The sequence below is a fragment of the Pristiophorus japonicus genome, chromosome 31 (assembly GCF_044704955.1).
Source record: "Pristiophorus japonicus isolate sPriJap1 chromosome 31, sPriJap1.hap1, whole genome shotgun sequence".
In the NCBI taxonomy this organism is placed as follows: domain Eukaryota; kingdom Metazoa; phylum Chordata; class Chondrichthyes; family Pristiophoridae; genus Pristiophorus; species Pristiophorus japonicus.
This window is the reverse complement of record NC_092007.1, coordinates 10,528,608-10,542,039: the sequence shown is the minus strand read 5'-3', so window position 1 is coordinate 10,542,039 and position 13,432 is coordinate 10,528,608. Positions and strand designations below refer to the sequence as shown.

Below are 13,432 nucleotides of genomic sequence, written 5' to 3'. Positions count from 1 at the left end.
AGCCATTTGGGTCCCCAAGCATGATTGAGAACAAATACAGGGTCATCAATTTCTATGCATCTCTCCACTGAGTTGCGATCATGGCACTCGATTTGGGACTGGCGCTTGCCCTCAACAATGTCTGACAGGTCTGGGTGAATGAAGGACAGCCGTGTTTTAAGCGAGCATTTCATGAGTAGTTTCGTGGGCGGGACTCCTGTGAGTGAATGCGGGTGGGACATATAGGCCAGCAGGAGGCGGGATAGGCGGTACTGAAGGGAGGGTCCCTGAATCCGGAGCATGACCTGTTTTATGATTTGAACCGCACGTTCCGCCTGAACATTGGAGGCCGGCTTGAATGGTGCTGTCCTGACGTGTTTGATACCATTACCCGACATAAACTCCTGGAATTCATAGCTAGTGAAACACGGGCCATTATCGCTAACCAGGATGTCCGGCAAGCCGTGTGTCGCAAAGACCGCACGCAGGCTCTAACTGTGGTGGATGTCGTGCATGAATTCAATATGATGCACTCGATCCATTTCGAGTATGCATCAACAACAATGAGGAACATTTTTCCCATGAATGGGCCTGCGTAGTCTACGTGAATACGTGACCATGGTCTGGAGGGCCTGAGGGCATTTCCCAGCTGAGAACACGTCGTGCACTTGCGAACCCAGTATTCCAGGTCTGAGTCAATTCCCGGCCACCTTACATGTGACCGGGCAATGGCCTTCATTAGCACGATGCCTGGGTGCTCGCTGTGGAGTTCCCTGATGAACGCTTCCCTTCCTTTCTGGGGCATAACTACCCGGCTACCCCATAGCAGGCAGTCGGCTTGGATGGAGAGCTCGTCCATCCGCCTGTGAAACGGCCTGACCTCCTCGGGACACGCTCCGTGTGCGGGCGCCCAATCTCCAGTCAGGACACATTTCTTTATCAGGATAGGAGGGGATCTCTGTTGGTCCAGATTTTGATCTGGTGGGCTGTGATGTGGAAGCCTGTGGTGTCGAAAGCCTCAACGGCCATGACCATCTCTGTGCTTTGTTCCGACGCCCCCTCGGTGGTGGCCAGTGGAAGCCTGCTGAGTGCGTCAGCGCAATTTTCGGTGCCTGGCCGGTGCCGTATAGTGTCGTCATACAGAGCCAGCATGAGGACCCATCGCTATATGTGAGCTGACGCATTGGCATTGACAGCCTTGCTGTCGGACAACAGGGATGTTAACGGTTTGTGGTCCGTTTCGAACTCGAACCTTCTGCCGAAAAGGTACTGGTGCATCTTTTTCACCCCGTAGACACATGCGAGTGCTTCCTTTTCAACCATCCCATATCCCCGTTCTGCCTGGGGGAGCGACCTGGAGGCATAAGCCACAGGTTGGAGTTGGCCCTCATCATTACTCTGCTGCAACACGCATCCAACCCCATAGGGTGATGCATCACATGTTAAAACCAGTTTCTTACAGCGGTTGTACAGGGTCAACAGCTTGTTGGAACAAAGCAGATTCCGCGCCCGGTTGAAAGCCCGTTCTTGACAGTCCCCCCAAAACCATTCACTACCCTTACGCAGGAGCACATGCAACGGCTCCAACAAAGTGTTTAAGTTCGGCAGAAAGTTCCCGAAGTAGTTCAATAGTCCCAGAAATGAACGCAACTCCGATGTGTTGCCGGACCTGGGCACACGACGGATCGCCTCCGTTTTAGATTCGTTAGCCTGGATCCCATCTGCTGCAACCCTCCTGCCCAAAAACTCGACCACTGGGGCCAAAAACACACACTTGGACTTCTTTAGTCACAAGCCTACCCGGTCAAGTCGGCGTAGCACCTCCTCCAGGTTGTGGAGGTGTTCCTCGGTGTCTCGACCCGTGATAAGGATGTCATCTTGGAATACGATTGTTCCAGGGATGGATTTAAGCAAGCTTTCCATGTTCCTCTGGAAGATAGTGGCCGATGAACAAATGCCAAATGGACACCTGTTGTAAACGAATAGCCCCTTGTGCGTAGTGATGGTGGTCAGTAGCTTGGATTCTTCAGCCAGTTCCTGAGTCATGTAGGCCAAAGTGAGGTCCAACTTGGTGAACAGCTTGCCACCTGCCAGCGTGGCAAAAAGATCCTCCGCTCTCGGAAGCGGGTATTGGTCCTGCGGCGACACTCGGTTGATGGTGACCTTGTAGTCACCACAAATCCTGACCGAACCATTCGCTTTAAGGACAGGAACGATGGGGCTTGCTCCGTCACTGAATTCAACAGGCGAAATTATGCCCTCTCTTAGCAGCCTGCCCAACTCACTCTCAATTCTCCCACGCATCACATACGGCACGGCTCTGGCTTTGTGGTGCACTGGTCTGGCGTCCGGGGTGATGCGTATTACTACTTTGGTGCCCTTAAAGGTCCCGACACCTGGTTGAAAAAGTGGCTCGAATTTCTGTAGGACCTGTTAGTATGAACTTCGCTCCACAGATGAAATGGCGTGCACATCCCCCCATTTCCAGTTCATCTTGGCTAGCCAAGAGCACGGGACCATTCCCCGGGACAATCCAAAGTGGCAGCCGGTTCTCCGATCCATTGTGTGTGACCACCAAGTTTGCACTGTCTGGTACTGGGATGATCTCTCTGGTGTACGTCCGTAGCTGCGTGTCAATGCGTTCCAGTTTGGGCCTGTTAGCTTTGAGTGGCCATAGCTTTTCAAATTGTTGGGCACTCATAAGTGACTGGCTGGCTCCTGTGTCCAGCTCCATGTGTACCGGAATGCCATTTAATAGAACTTTCATTATCATAGATGGCGTTTTGGTGTATGAGCTGTGGACGTCTGCCACATGAACCCGCTGGACTTCAGCATCCATAGCTTTTCCCCAAGCATCACCCTGCCTTGAAGACCCCTCATCTGGTTCCTCTGCCTCATAAAATAGCCTTGCTATGGGCTTTCTGCACATTCTGGCCAGATGTCCACTGAAGTTACAGTTTCTACAGATAAATTGTTGAAACCTACAGGTTTTCGCAGCATGTCTGCCACTGCACCTCCAGCATGAGCTGAGATTGTTGTGAACAAAAGAACTGTTAACAGGCATTCCTCTCTGATTGTCTCTTTGATTACTCCTGAGCACTCTGTTGCTGAGTGTCAATGGTCTCATCCCGGGATGCATTGTCCCTTGTGATGGCGTGAACTGCCGATCCCCCTGCCATTGTCTCTGTTGCTGGCCCACCCGAGAGCCTGTTGCTGCCTGGGAGGTGTCGAATTGCCCTTGCCTGCCTGCGGGATTCTGTGTCTTGTTTACAATGTTAACTCCCTGGTCCATCGCCACGTTGGAACCAGGGCTGCGCGTAAATTATCTTGGTCTCCTCTTCCCCTGCCATGAAGGTCTGAGCTATCAACGCTGCCCTTTCCAAAGTCAAGTCCTTGGTCTCAATAAGCTTCATGAAAATCCCGGCATAACCAATGCCCTCAATGAAGAAATCCCTTAACATCTCCCCGCTGCATGCTTCTGTAAACTTACAGAGGCTGGCCAAACGCCGAAGGTCCGCAACAAAGTCCGATATGCTTTGTCCCTCCCGATGTCGGTGTGTTTAGAACCGGTGCCGGGCCATGTGTATACTGCTCGCTGGTTTGAGGTGCTCACCGATCAGAGTGCTGAGCTCTTCAAAGGACTTGTCCGCCGGCTTCTTGGGTGCGAGCAGGTCTTTCATCAGCGCATACGTCTTGGATCCACAGCTGGTCAGTAGATGCGCCCTCCGCTTGTCAGCCGTTTCCTGTCCCAGCCAGTCCTTCGTGACAAAGATATGCTGGAGCCTCTCAACGAAGTCGTCCCAGTCCTCACCAACACAGTACCGTTCCTCTGTGCTACCGGTGGCCATCCTCGTGGGTTGTTGATTCCCGTTTCTTGTCCCCAAATGTAGTGTCCTTACACCTTACTATAGAATCACACGAGGCATGTGCTGCAAACAAGGTCACTACGTGACCTGAATCTTTATTCACAGGACCAAGAAGTGCTGACCCTGTGTGGGACCTCCCTTTATATACCTGGATGACCAGGTGAGGAGTGTCTCCCACAAGTTCACCCATGTGGTCAAGGTGTGCATTACTCAGGTGTATACAGTGTACAATGTTGTTACATAAAGGTTACAGTTATGTGAAGCTTACAAACATGACACCACTAGTCACTGCCTGCCATTCTGAAAAGGACCCGTTTATCCCGACTCTCTGCTTCCAGTCTGCCAACCAGTTCTCTATCCACGTCAGTACATTACTCCCAATACCATGTGCTTTGATTTTTCACACCAATCTCTTGTGTGGAACCTTGTAAAAAAGCCTTTTGAAAGTCCAAATACACCACATCCACTGGTTCTCCCTTGTCCACTCTACTAGTTACATCCTCAAAAAATTCCAGAAGATTTGTCAAGCATGATATACCCTTCATTAATCCATGCTGACTTGGACCGATCCTGTCACTGCTTTCCAAATGTGCTGCTATTTCATCTTTAATAATTGATTCCAACATTTTCCCCACTACTGATGTCAGGCTAACCGGTCTATAATTCCCCGTTTACTCTCTCCCTCCTTTTTTAAACAGTTTAAATGTATATACCCTTTTCTTATTAGCCCTCCTAAAGTGCATTACCTCGCACTTCTCGGAATTAAATTCCATTTTCCACTGCTCTGCCCACCTGACCAGTAGATTGATATCCTCCTGCAGCCCATGACTTTCCTCTCCATTATCAACCACACAGCTAATTTTAGTGTCGTCTGCAAACTTCTTATTCATACTCCCTATATTCAAATCTAAATCATTAATATATACCTCAAAAGGCAAGGGATCCAGTACTGAGCCCTGCGAAACCCCACTGGAAACATCCTTCCAGTCACAAAAACATCCATCAACCATTACCCTTTGCTTCCTACCTCCAAGCCATTTTGGATCCAACTTTGCCCTGGATTCCCCGGGCTTTAACCTTCCTGACCAGTCTACCATGTGGGACCTTATCAAAAGCTTTGCTAAATTCCATATACACTACATCGTACGCATTAGGTTAGTCAAACATGATCTTTTAACAAATCCATGCTGACTGTCCCTAATTAAGCCTTGCCTTTCCAAATTATCTGTCTTTCAGGATTTTTTTCCAATAATTTTCCCACCACTGAGGTTAGGCTGACTGGCCTGTAATTACTTGGCCTATCCCTTTTTCCCTTCTTAAATAAGGGTACTACATTAGCATTCCTCCAATTCTCTGACACCATGCCCAAATCCAAAGACGACTGGAAAATGATAGTCAAGGCCTCTGCTATTTCCTCTTTTACTTCACTCAACAGCCTGGGATGCATTTCATCCAGGCCTGGGGACTTATCTACTTTCAAAGTTGCTAAATCCCTTAATATTTCCTCTCTCACTATATTTATTTCATCCAGAATATCACACTCCTCCTCGATAGCAATATCTGCATTGCCCCTTTCCTTCATGAAAACAGATGCAAAGTATTCGTTAAGAACCTTCCCAACATCTTCTGCCTCCACACAAAGATTACCCTCATGGTCTCGAATAGGCCCTACCTTTTCTTTACTTACCCTCTTACTCTTAGTGTATTTATAGAACATCTTAGGGTTTTCCTTAATTTTACTAGCCAAGAATTTTTAATGCTCTCACTTTGCATTTCTAATATCCTTTTTAATTTTGCCTCTTAACTTTCTATATTCCTCTAAAGATTCTATAGTATTTAGCCATTGGTATATGACATAAGCATCCCTTTTTTTTAATCCTCCCCTGTAAGTCCCTAGACATCCAGGGGGCTCTAGAATTATTATTCGCACCCTTTTTCTTTAAGGGCACATGTTTGGCCTGAGCCCTCCGGATCTCCTCCTTGAATGCCTCCCACTGTTCCGACACTGATTTACTCACAAGTAGCTGTTTCCAGTCCACTGTGACCAAATCACTCCCTAACTTAGCAAAATTAGCTTTTCCCCAATTCGGGACTTTTATTCCAGGGCTTATCCATATTGCAATGGACTTGTTGTTTTCACTCAGAAAAGAGGAAGTTTATATTATTGCTGATCATTGGGCCAGTTGCAGATTAAGGTCGATCTACAAAGTATTTATAGCCCAGAAACAGGCCATTGGGCCCCACCGCTCCGTGTCAGTGTTTATGCTCCACATCATATCCTTTGTGTAAATGTTGAACAGCAGGGGTCCCAGCACTGATCCTTGTGGAACAATACTTTCCACCTTCCGCCAGTCTGACCCCTACTCTCTGTTTACTGTTTTGCAGCCAGCTTGTGATCCATTCTGCTACTTGTCCCCGTCAACCGTGGCTCAGTGGGCAGCACTCTCGCCTCCGAGTCAGAAGGTCGTGGGTTCGAGTCCCACTCCAGAGACTTAAGCACAAAAATCTAGGCTGACACCAAAATGCAGTACTGAGGGAGTGCTTCACTGTCAGTGGAGTTTTCATGTGGGAGCACCGCACTGTCGGAGGGGCAGTACTGAGGGAGTGCCGCACTGTCGGAGGGGCAGTACTGAGGGAGCACTGCACTGTCGATGGGGCAGTACTGAGGCTGCGTCCCACTGTCGGGGGGGCAGTACTGAGGGAGCGCTGCACTGTCGGAGGGGCAGTACTGAGGGAGCGCCGCACTGTCGATGGGGCAGTACTGAGGCTGCGTCCCACTGTCGGGGGGGCAGTACTGAGGGAGCGCTGCACTGTCGGAGGGGCAGTACTGAGGGAGCACTGCACTATCAGAGGTGACATCTTTCAGATGAGACTTTAAACTGAGGCCCTGTCTGCTCTCTCAGGTGGATGAAAAAGATCCCATGGCACTATTGAAAAAAGAGCATAGGTATTCTACCCAATGCCCTGGGGCCAAGATTTATCCATCACTAGAAATAGATGATCTGGGTCATTATCACATTGTTGTCTGTGGGAGCTTGCTGTGTGCAAATTGTCTGCCGTGTGTCCCACATTACAACAGTGACTACACTTCAAAAAAAAGTACTTCATTGGCTGTGAGGCACTTTGGGACATCCTGAGGTGGTGAAAGGTGCTACAGAAATACAAGTCTTTATTTTTTAATGTTCCCATTACCTTTCCTACCACTGACACTAAGCTAACTGGTCTATAGTTCCCTGGACGTGCTATCTCCGTTGTTAAATCTAGGAATAACATTAGCTGTACCCCAGTCCTCTGGCACTATTCCTTTAACTAGTGATGTTTTAGATATACCTAATACAACCTCTCCTATCTGTTCCCTAATTTCTATATAATGCGTGGATGCAATCCATATGCACCAGAGATTTTATCCTCTCCATGTTTGACTAGTTTATAAATTGGCTCCCCCTTTCTATCTTAAATGTCTTGTTACCTTGTTTGGTCTCTTGTATTGTCATGTCCACCCTGTTAATCCCCCTGGTAAATACGGAGGGATTGGGAAGGATGGGGAATGTGGGATTGGGAGGACAGAATCTGTGTGGGATAGGGAGGATTTGAAAGGTTGGATAGGCTGGAGTTGTTTTCTTTGGAACTGTCACGTATGTACTTTTGGGATCACTAGCCACTAGATGGCGTCACTGTTGGAGGCCATTGGGCTGCACACACAACATTTGGTGACGAGGCAACAAGAACCTTTGCATGCAAAAATGAACACAATTGGATTGTTGGAGCAATTCGTGGAAGGAGAAGATTGGGCAGACTTTGTGGGCCATTTGAGACAGTACTTCGTGGCCAACAAAATGGAAGATGACGCAGATCGGCGCCGGGCGGTGTTCCTCACGGTTTGCGGTCCAAAAATTTATGGTCTGATAAAGAATCTACTCCTGTCTGTGAGTCCAATAGAGAAGACGTATGAAGAATTGTGTACACTGGTACAGGACCACCGTAAGTCAGACGAAGGCATCATCATCTCGAGATACAGATTCTATACACATGTTCGCTCGGAGGGCCAGAATGTGGCGGAATTCGTTGCCGACCTGAGACGTCTAGCGGGACTGTGTAAGTTCGGGGCCGTGTTGGCAGACATGCTGCGGGACTTCTTTGTGATCGGCATCAACCACAAGGTGATCCTGCGTAAACTACTGGCGGTGGAAACGTTGGACTTGAACAGGGCCATCACGATCGCTCAATCATGCATGATGATGGACAAAAGCTTAAAGCAGATATCAATGAAAAATTGAAACTCAGCAAGTGCTGTAAAGGTGACTGATTCAGCGTTTGGCAGAGCGGCACATGGCAGGGCCTACCTGACTGCGTATGCGAAACCTGTGGCTGCCCAAAGTCCGCCAATGGGAATGCATCCGATTTCACCGTGTTGGTGTTGTGGGGGATATCACCGGCACCATCAGTGCCGATTTAAACAATATAGTTTGAGAGTGGGGCATCTCCAGCGCAAGTGTCCACAACTAAGCTGTGACACACCATTTGGTGGATGATGAACTGTCTAGCGTGGATCTGGATATGCAATCCGAGATACCAGAAGTGTATGGACTGTACTTGTTTCTAACTAAGAGCAAATCGATAATGATCAACGTGAAATTTAATGCGGTGCCGGTATCGATGGAACTGAACACGGGGGCGAATCAATCGATAATGAGCCAGAGGGCATTCCTAAGAAAGGTAGAGAGAAATTTGTACATGAGCTACATAGCACACATCCCGGCATTGTAATGATGAAAGCCATTGCCAGGTTTCATGGATGGTGGCCGGGAATTGACTCTGAGCTGGAATCATGTGTGCACCAGTGCAACACTTGCATGCAGCTCAGCAAAGCACCAGCGGAGTCGCCACTGAGTCTGTGGTCATGGCCATCTAGACCATGGTCCAGGATCCACATAGACTTTGCAGGTCACTGCCTGGGGAAGATGTTGTTAGTTGTGATGGATGCATATTTTAAGTGGATAACGTGTATAATCATGTCATCCAGCACATCCACAGTCACTATTGAGAATCTCAGTGTCATGTTCGTGACACATGGTCTGCCTGATATCGTTATTAGCGACAACAGATCTTGCTTCACCAGTCAGGAGTTTCAAGAGTTCATGAAACTCAATGGTACCAAACATGTAAGGTCAGCAGCATTCAAACTGGCATCCAATGGTCAAGCAGAGCGTGCTATCCAAATCATAAAGCAAAGTATGGAATGCGTAACCCATTGCAGACCCGCCTGTCATGCATATTGCTTAGTTACAGGACAAGACCGCACACGCTTACCTCTCCTGCTGAACTAATGATGAAAAGAGGTCTCAAGACCAAGCTATCTCTTGTACACCCTGACTTGAATAATCTTTTTGAATAGAGAAGACAAAGACAGCAAGGGTAACATGATCGCGTAGCTGCGTCATGCGATATTTCTGTAAATGATCCTGTATATGTTCTGAATTATGGTCAGGGTCCCAAGTGGATCACTGGTACTGTCATCGCCAAGGAGGGCAACTGAGTATTTATTGTCAAGCTCAAAAATGGGCAAACATGCAGGAAACATATGGATCAGACAAAGCTGCGGGACACAGACGAACAGGAACAGTCAGAGGAAGAGACAATCGATGACCAAACAACCTACCCCCAGTCATCAGACGACTCAGTGGTCATCAATGAATCTGGACTTTCAATCCCTGAAATGGCCATTGCCACTCCCACCAGGTCAGCCGCCCAGCCCCCAGTCGTAACAGACTCTGAACACTCACCCAAAGCTGGAGCTGAACGGAGACGGTCAACCTGGAAGCGTAAAACACCGGACCATCTCAATTTTTTTTAAACTGTGTTAACATCTCAGAGGGGGATATTGTCATGTATGTACTTTTGGGATCACTAGCCACTAGACGCATGTGTGTGCAGCCCAAGTATAAAAGGCCATTTTGTATTATACTCACTTTGGGCCTCAATAAAGCAGAACCAAGGTTATATCTTTTGGAGTTAACAGTATTTAGTCCAACAAGTTATTGCATACACAACAGGAACAGAGGAGGCTGAGGGGAGACCTTATTGAGGTGTATAAAGTTATGAGGGGCTGAGATAGAGTGGGTAGGAAGGACTTATTTACATTAGCAGAGAGGTCAACAACCAAGGGCCATAGATTGAAAGTAATTGGTAGAACGATTAGAAGGGAGTTGCAGAGAACTTCTTTCACTCAGAGGGTAGTGGGGGTCTGGAACTCACTGCCTGAAAGGGTGGTAGAGGCAGAAACCCTCAGCACATTAAAAAGTACTTGGATATGCACTTGAAGTGCCGTAACCTACAGGGCTACAGACCAAGAGCTGGAATGTGGGATTAGGCTGGATAGCTCTTGGTCGTCCGGTGTGGATACGATGGGCCGAATGGCCACATTCTGTGCAATATATTTCTAGGATTCTACGATTCTATGAAGGATGGAGTCAGTGTGGGATTGGAGCGAGAGTTGACATCACACCAGTTGTATCAGATAAAGATTCAGTGCTGCTAAACTGCAGCCTCCAATCTGATCGATCAATATCTGCCATGTTGCTGTTTGTACAAGGCCGAGACAGGATCTGACATCATCAGCTCCCTAATCATGTCATGGGTTGTCGTCAGAGAAATAAAACGGTTTGGTCAGTACAGGAGAGGAAGGAAATATCTGAAGGCAGAACTCTCTGACTTCGAACCAGCAGGTCAGACAAGCAGAGTCTCTCGGCCACTATTCGTCTTGTACTTCCACCAGGAGCCCAGCAGACACAGGTAGTTCTACAGATCACCATCTACTTCAAGGGTTGCCATATGGTTCGATAGGGTACCAGGTTGATGCCTGGGATGAGCGGGTTCACCCGTGAGGAGAGATTGACTAGAATGAACCTATACTCGCGAGACTTTAGAAGAATGAGAGGTGATCTCATTGAAACAAGCACGATTCTGAGGGTTATTGACAGGGTAGATGCTGAGAAGCTGTTTCCCCCTGGCTGGAGGGGCTGGAACTAGGGGCATACTCTCAGGACTGAGATGAAGAAGAATTTCTTTACTCAGAGGGTGGTGAATCTTTGGTGCCGCACTGTCGCAGGGGCAGTACTGAGGGAGCGGGCACTGTCGGAGGGGCGGTACTGAGGGACTGCCACACTGTCGGGGGGGCTGTACTGAGGGGGTGCTGAACTTGCCATTTGTGGGTGGAGGTAGTCACTTGGCCCGCGTGGTACACGTGAACATCACTTGCTCCACCAATGATGTAGCGATGAAAATCGGTGGGGAGGCACAAGAGGCCAGAATTGGAGGAGCGGAGATATTTCAGAGGGTTCTGGGTTTGGAGGAGGTTACAGAGATAGGGTGGTGGGGCGTGGGCCATGGAGGGATTTGAAAACAAATTTGAGAATTTTTAAATCGATGCATTGCTGGACCGGGAGCCAATGTAGGTCGGCGAGCATAGGGGGTGATGGGTGAGCAGGACTCGGTGCAAGTTAGGATGCTGGGGCAACAGAGTTTTAGATGAGCTGATGGTTACGGAGCATGGAAGGTGGAGGCCAGCCAGGAGAGCACTGAAATAGTCAAGTCTAGAGGTAAGAAAGGCACGGACGAGGGTTTCAGCAGAAGATGGGCTGAGGCAGGGGCGGATACGGGCGATGTGATGGAGGTGGAAATATGCGGTTTTAGTTATGCTGTGGATATGGGTTCAGAAGCTCATTTCAGGGTTAAATAGCATGCCAATCTCTGTGATTGCAATACTGGGGTCAACATTGATGGACTGTTCCCTTTCTCTCCCATTCACACCCTCTCTCTCTCTCTCTCTCTCCATTTCTTCAGGTGGGACATCTAAAATGAAGCCCGAGGATCTTCAGCTGATCGACTCCAAGGTTCCTTGTGAAAACCCAGTGACTGAAGAATACTCCAGCATGAAGCAAGCGATGTACTCCTGTGCTATTGCGATCGAAGTCATCACGTGTGTCCTGGGCTTGTTGGGCAACGGGCTGGTCATCTGGGCCACCGGCTTCAAGCTGAAGAGAACGGCCAACACAGTCTGGTTGCTGAGCCTCGCCGTGGCCGACTTCACCGTCTCTCTGCTGCTCCCGCTCTTCATCACTGAACTCGTCCTGGACAACCACTGGCCCTTTGGCTGGCTGCTCTGCAAGCTCAGCTATGGGATGGTGGTGCTCTGTGTGTTCGTTAGCATCTTGACGCTGGCCGCCATCAGCCTGGACCGCTGCGTCTCGGTGGTGCTGCCCGTCTGGTCCCGGAACCACCGTGGCCCGCGGCCGGTCGCCCTGCTGAGCCTGGGGGTGTGGGTGGCGGCCGTCATCGGGAGCTCACCATCGTTCGCCTTCCAAAAATTTGTATCCCGGTACAACTGGACGCGTTGCTGCACTGATTACATGCTGGAGGGCGAGCAGGCGCAGGACATTAAATACGTCCGGGATCGTGTGCTGACACTTGTGCGCTTCCTCCTCGGGTTCCTCCTCCCGTTCCTGGTCATCGCCACCAGCTACACCATCATCTGGCTACGGCTGAGGTGGGGCCGCTTGGTGCCCAGCTACGGCAAGAGCTTCAGGGTCATGGCCGCCATCATCCTGGCCTTCCTCCTGTGCTGGGCGCCCTACCACATCATTTCTATCCTCCAGCTGCTCCAGCCGCAAAGCGAGTCGCAGCCCCCGGTTCTGATCGTGGGCGCTCCGCTCAGCTACAGCCTGGCCTTCCTCAACAGCTGCATCAACCCCATCCTCTACATCTTCATGTGGCACGACTTCAGGGACTTGCTCAAGAAGTCGTTTCAATGCGTCGATAACCAGGGGGAATCAACGCAAAGTTATTTGTAGGAGGTTGAGCGGGAAGTTGAGGAGACGTTTCTTCACCCAGAGGGTGGTTGGGGTTTGAAACTCACTGTCTGAAAGGGTGGCAGAGGCAGAAACCCTCATTGCATTTAAAAAGTACTTAATGTATCAGGCAAAGATTTAGTGCTGCTAAACTGCAGCCTCTGTAAGATTACAGCATTTTTGTCTCATTTTCTGCTAATATCTGTGCTTGCAAACTGCTCCAAGATGGCTGAAAACATGGGTTGACCAATTTTTAGTGACCCAAAAGGCTTTGCAAATTCGAAAGACTTTCTCGTATGTTTTAACATCTCAAAGCTGCAAAGAGACAGTTGTCACAGGCATTGTCTTGGAACTGTGAAGAGAAGAGAATGAAAGACCGATTCATGGTGAAAGACTATCCCTTTGTTTTAGACCTAGACAATTACATACACGGTACTCATACATCCAGAAAACTATTAAAGGATTGCTGTAATAAGTGAGATCAGCACTGCAGTTAATGTGAGTGGTGACCTGGTCAATTACCGAGAGAATCAGGTGGTTAATTATCAATCACTGATGAAGGCTGGAGTTAACTCATGTGTGAGAGTCTTTGCTTCGTAATCACTTAGGATATAAGCAATTTTTAACTGTTAAGTATTTAATGGGATTGGTCGGTGCAGGTTAATAATTAGAAATTATTGTGCATTTGATGCTATCGTGACTGCTTGTATTTCTTTTAATTATTCTAAGTAAAAATAACCC

At 48.7% G+C, this 13,432-nt stretch overlaps 1 protein-coding gene across 1 annotated transcript; it reads left to right on the top strand.

Moving 5' to 3' along the window:
* The first annotated feature begins 11,701 nt into the window (after positions 1-11,701).
* Positions 11,702-12,694, top strand: LOC139240335 (chemerin-like receptor 1). The gene has a single exon (XM_070868807.1). The coding sequence runs from the start codon at positions 11,702-11,704 to the stop codon at positions 12,692-12,694; it is 993 nt and encodes a 330-aa protein (XP_070724908.1).
* The last annotated feature ends 738 nt before the right edge of the window (positions 12,695-13,432 follow it).

Coding starts and splice junctions, on each gene's coding strand:
- LOC139240335 (XM_070868807.1), top strand. CDS start 11,702: ATGAAGCCCGAGGATCTTCAGCTGATCGACTCCAAGGTTCCTTGTGAA.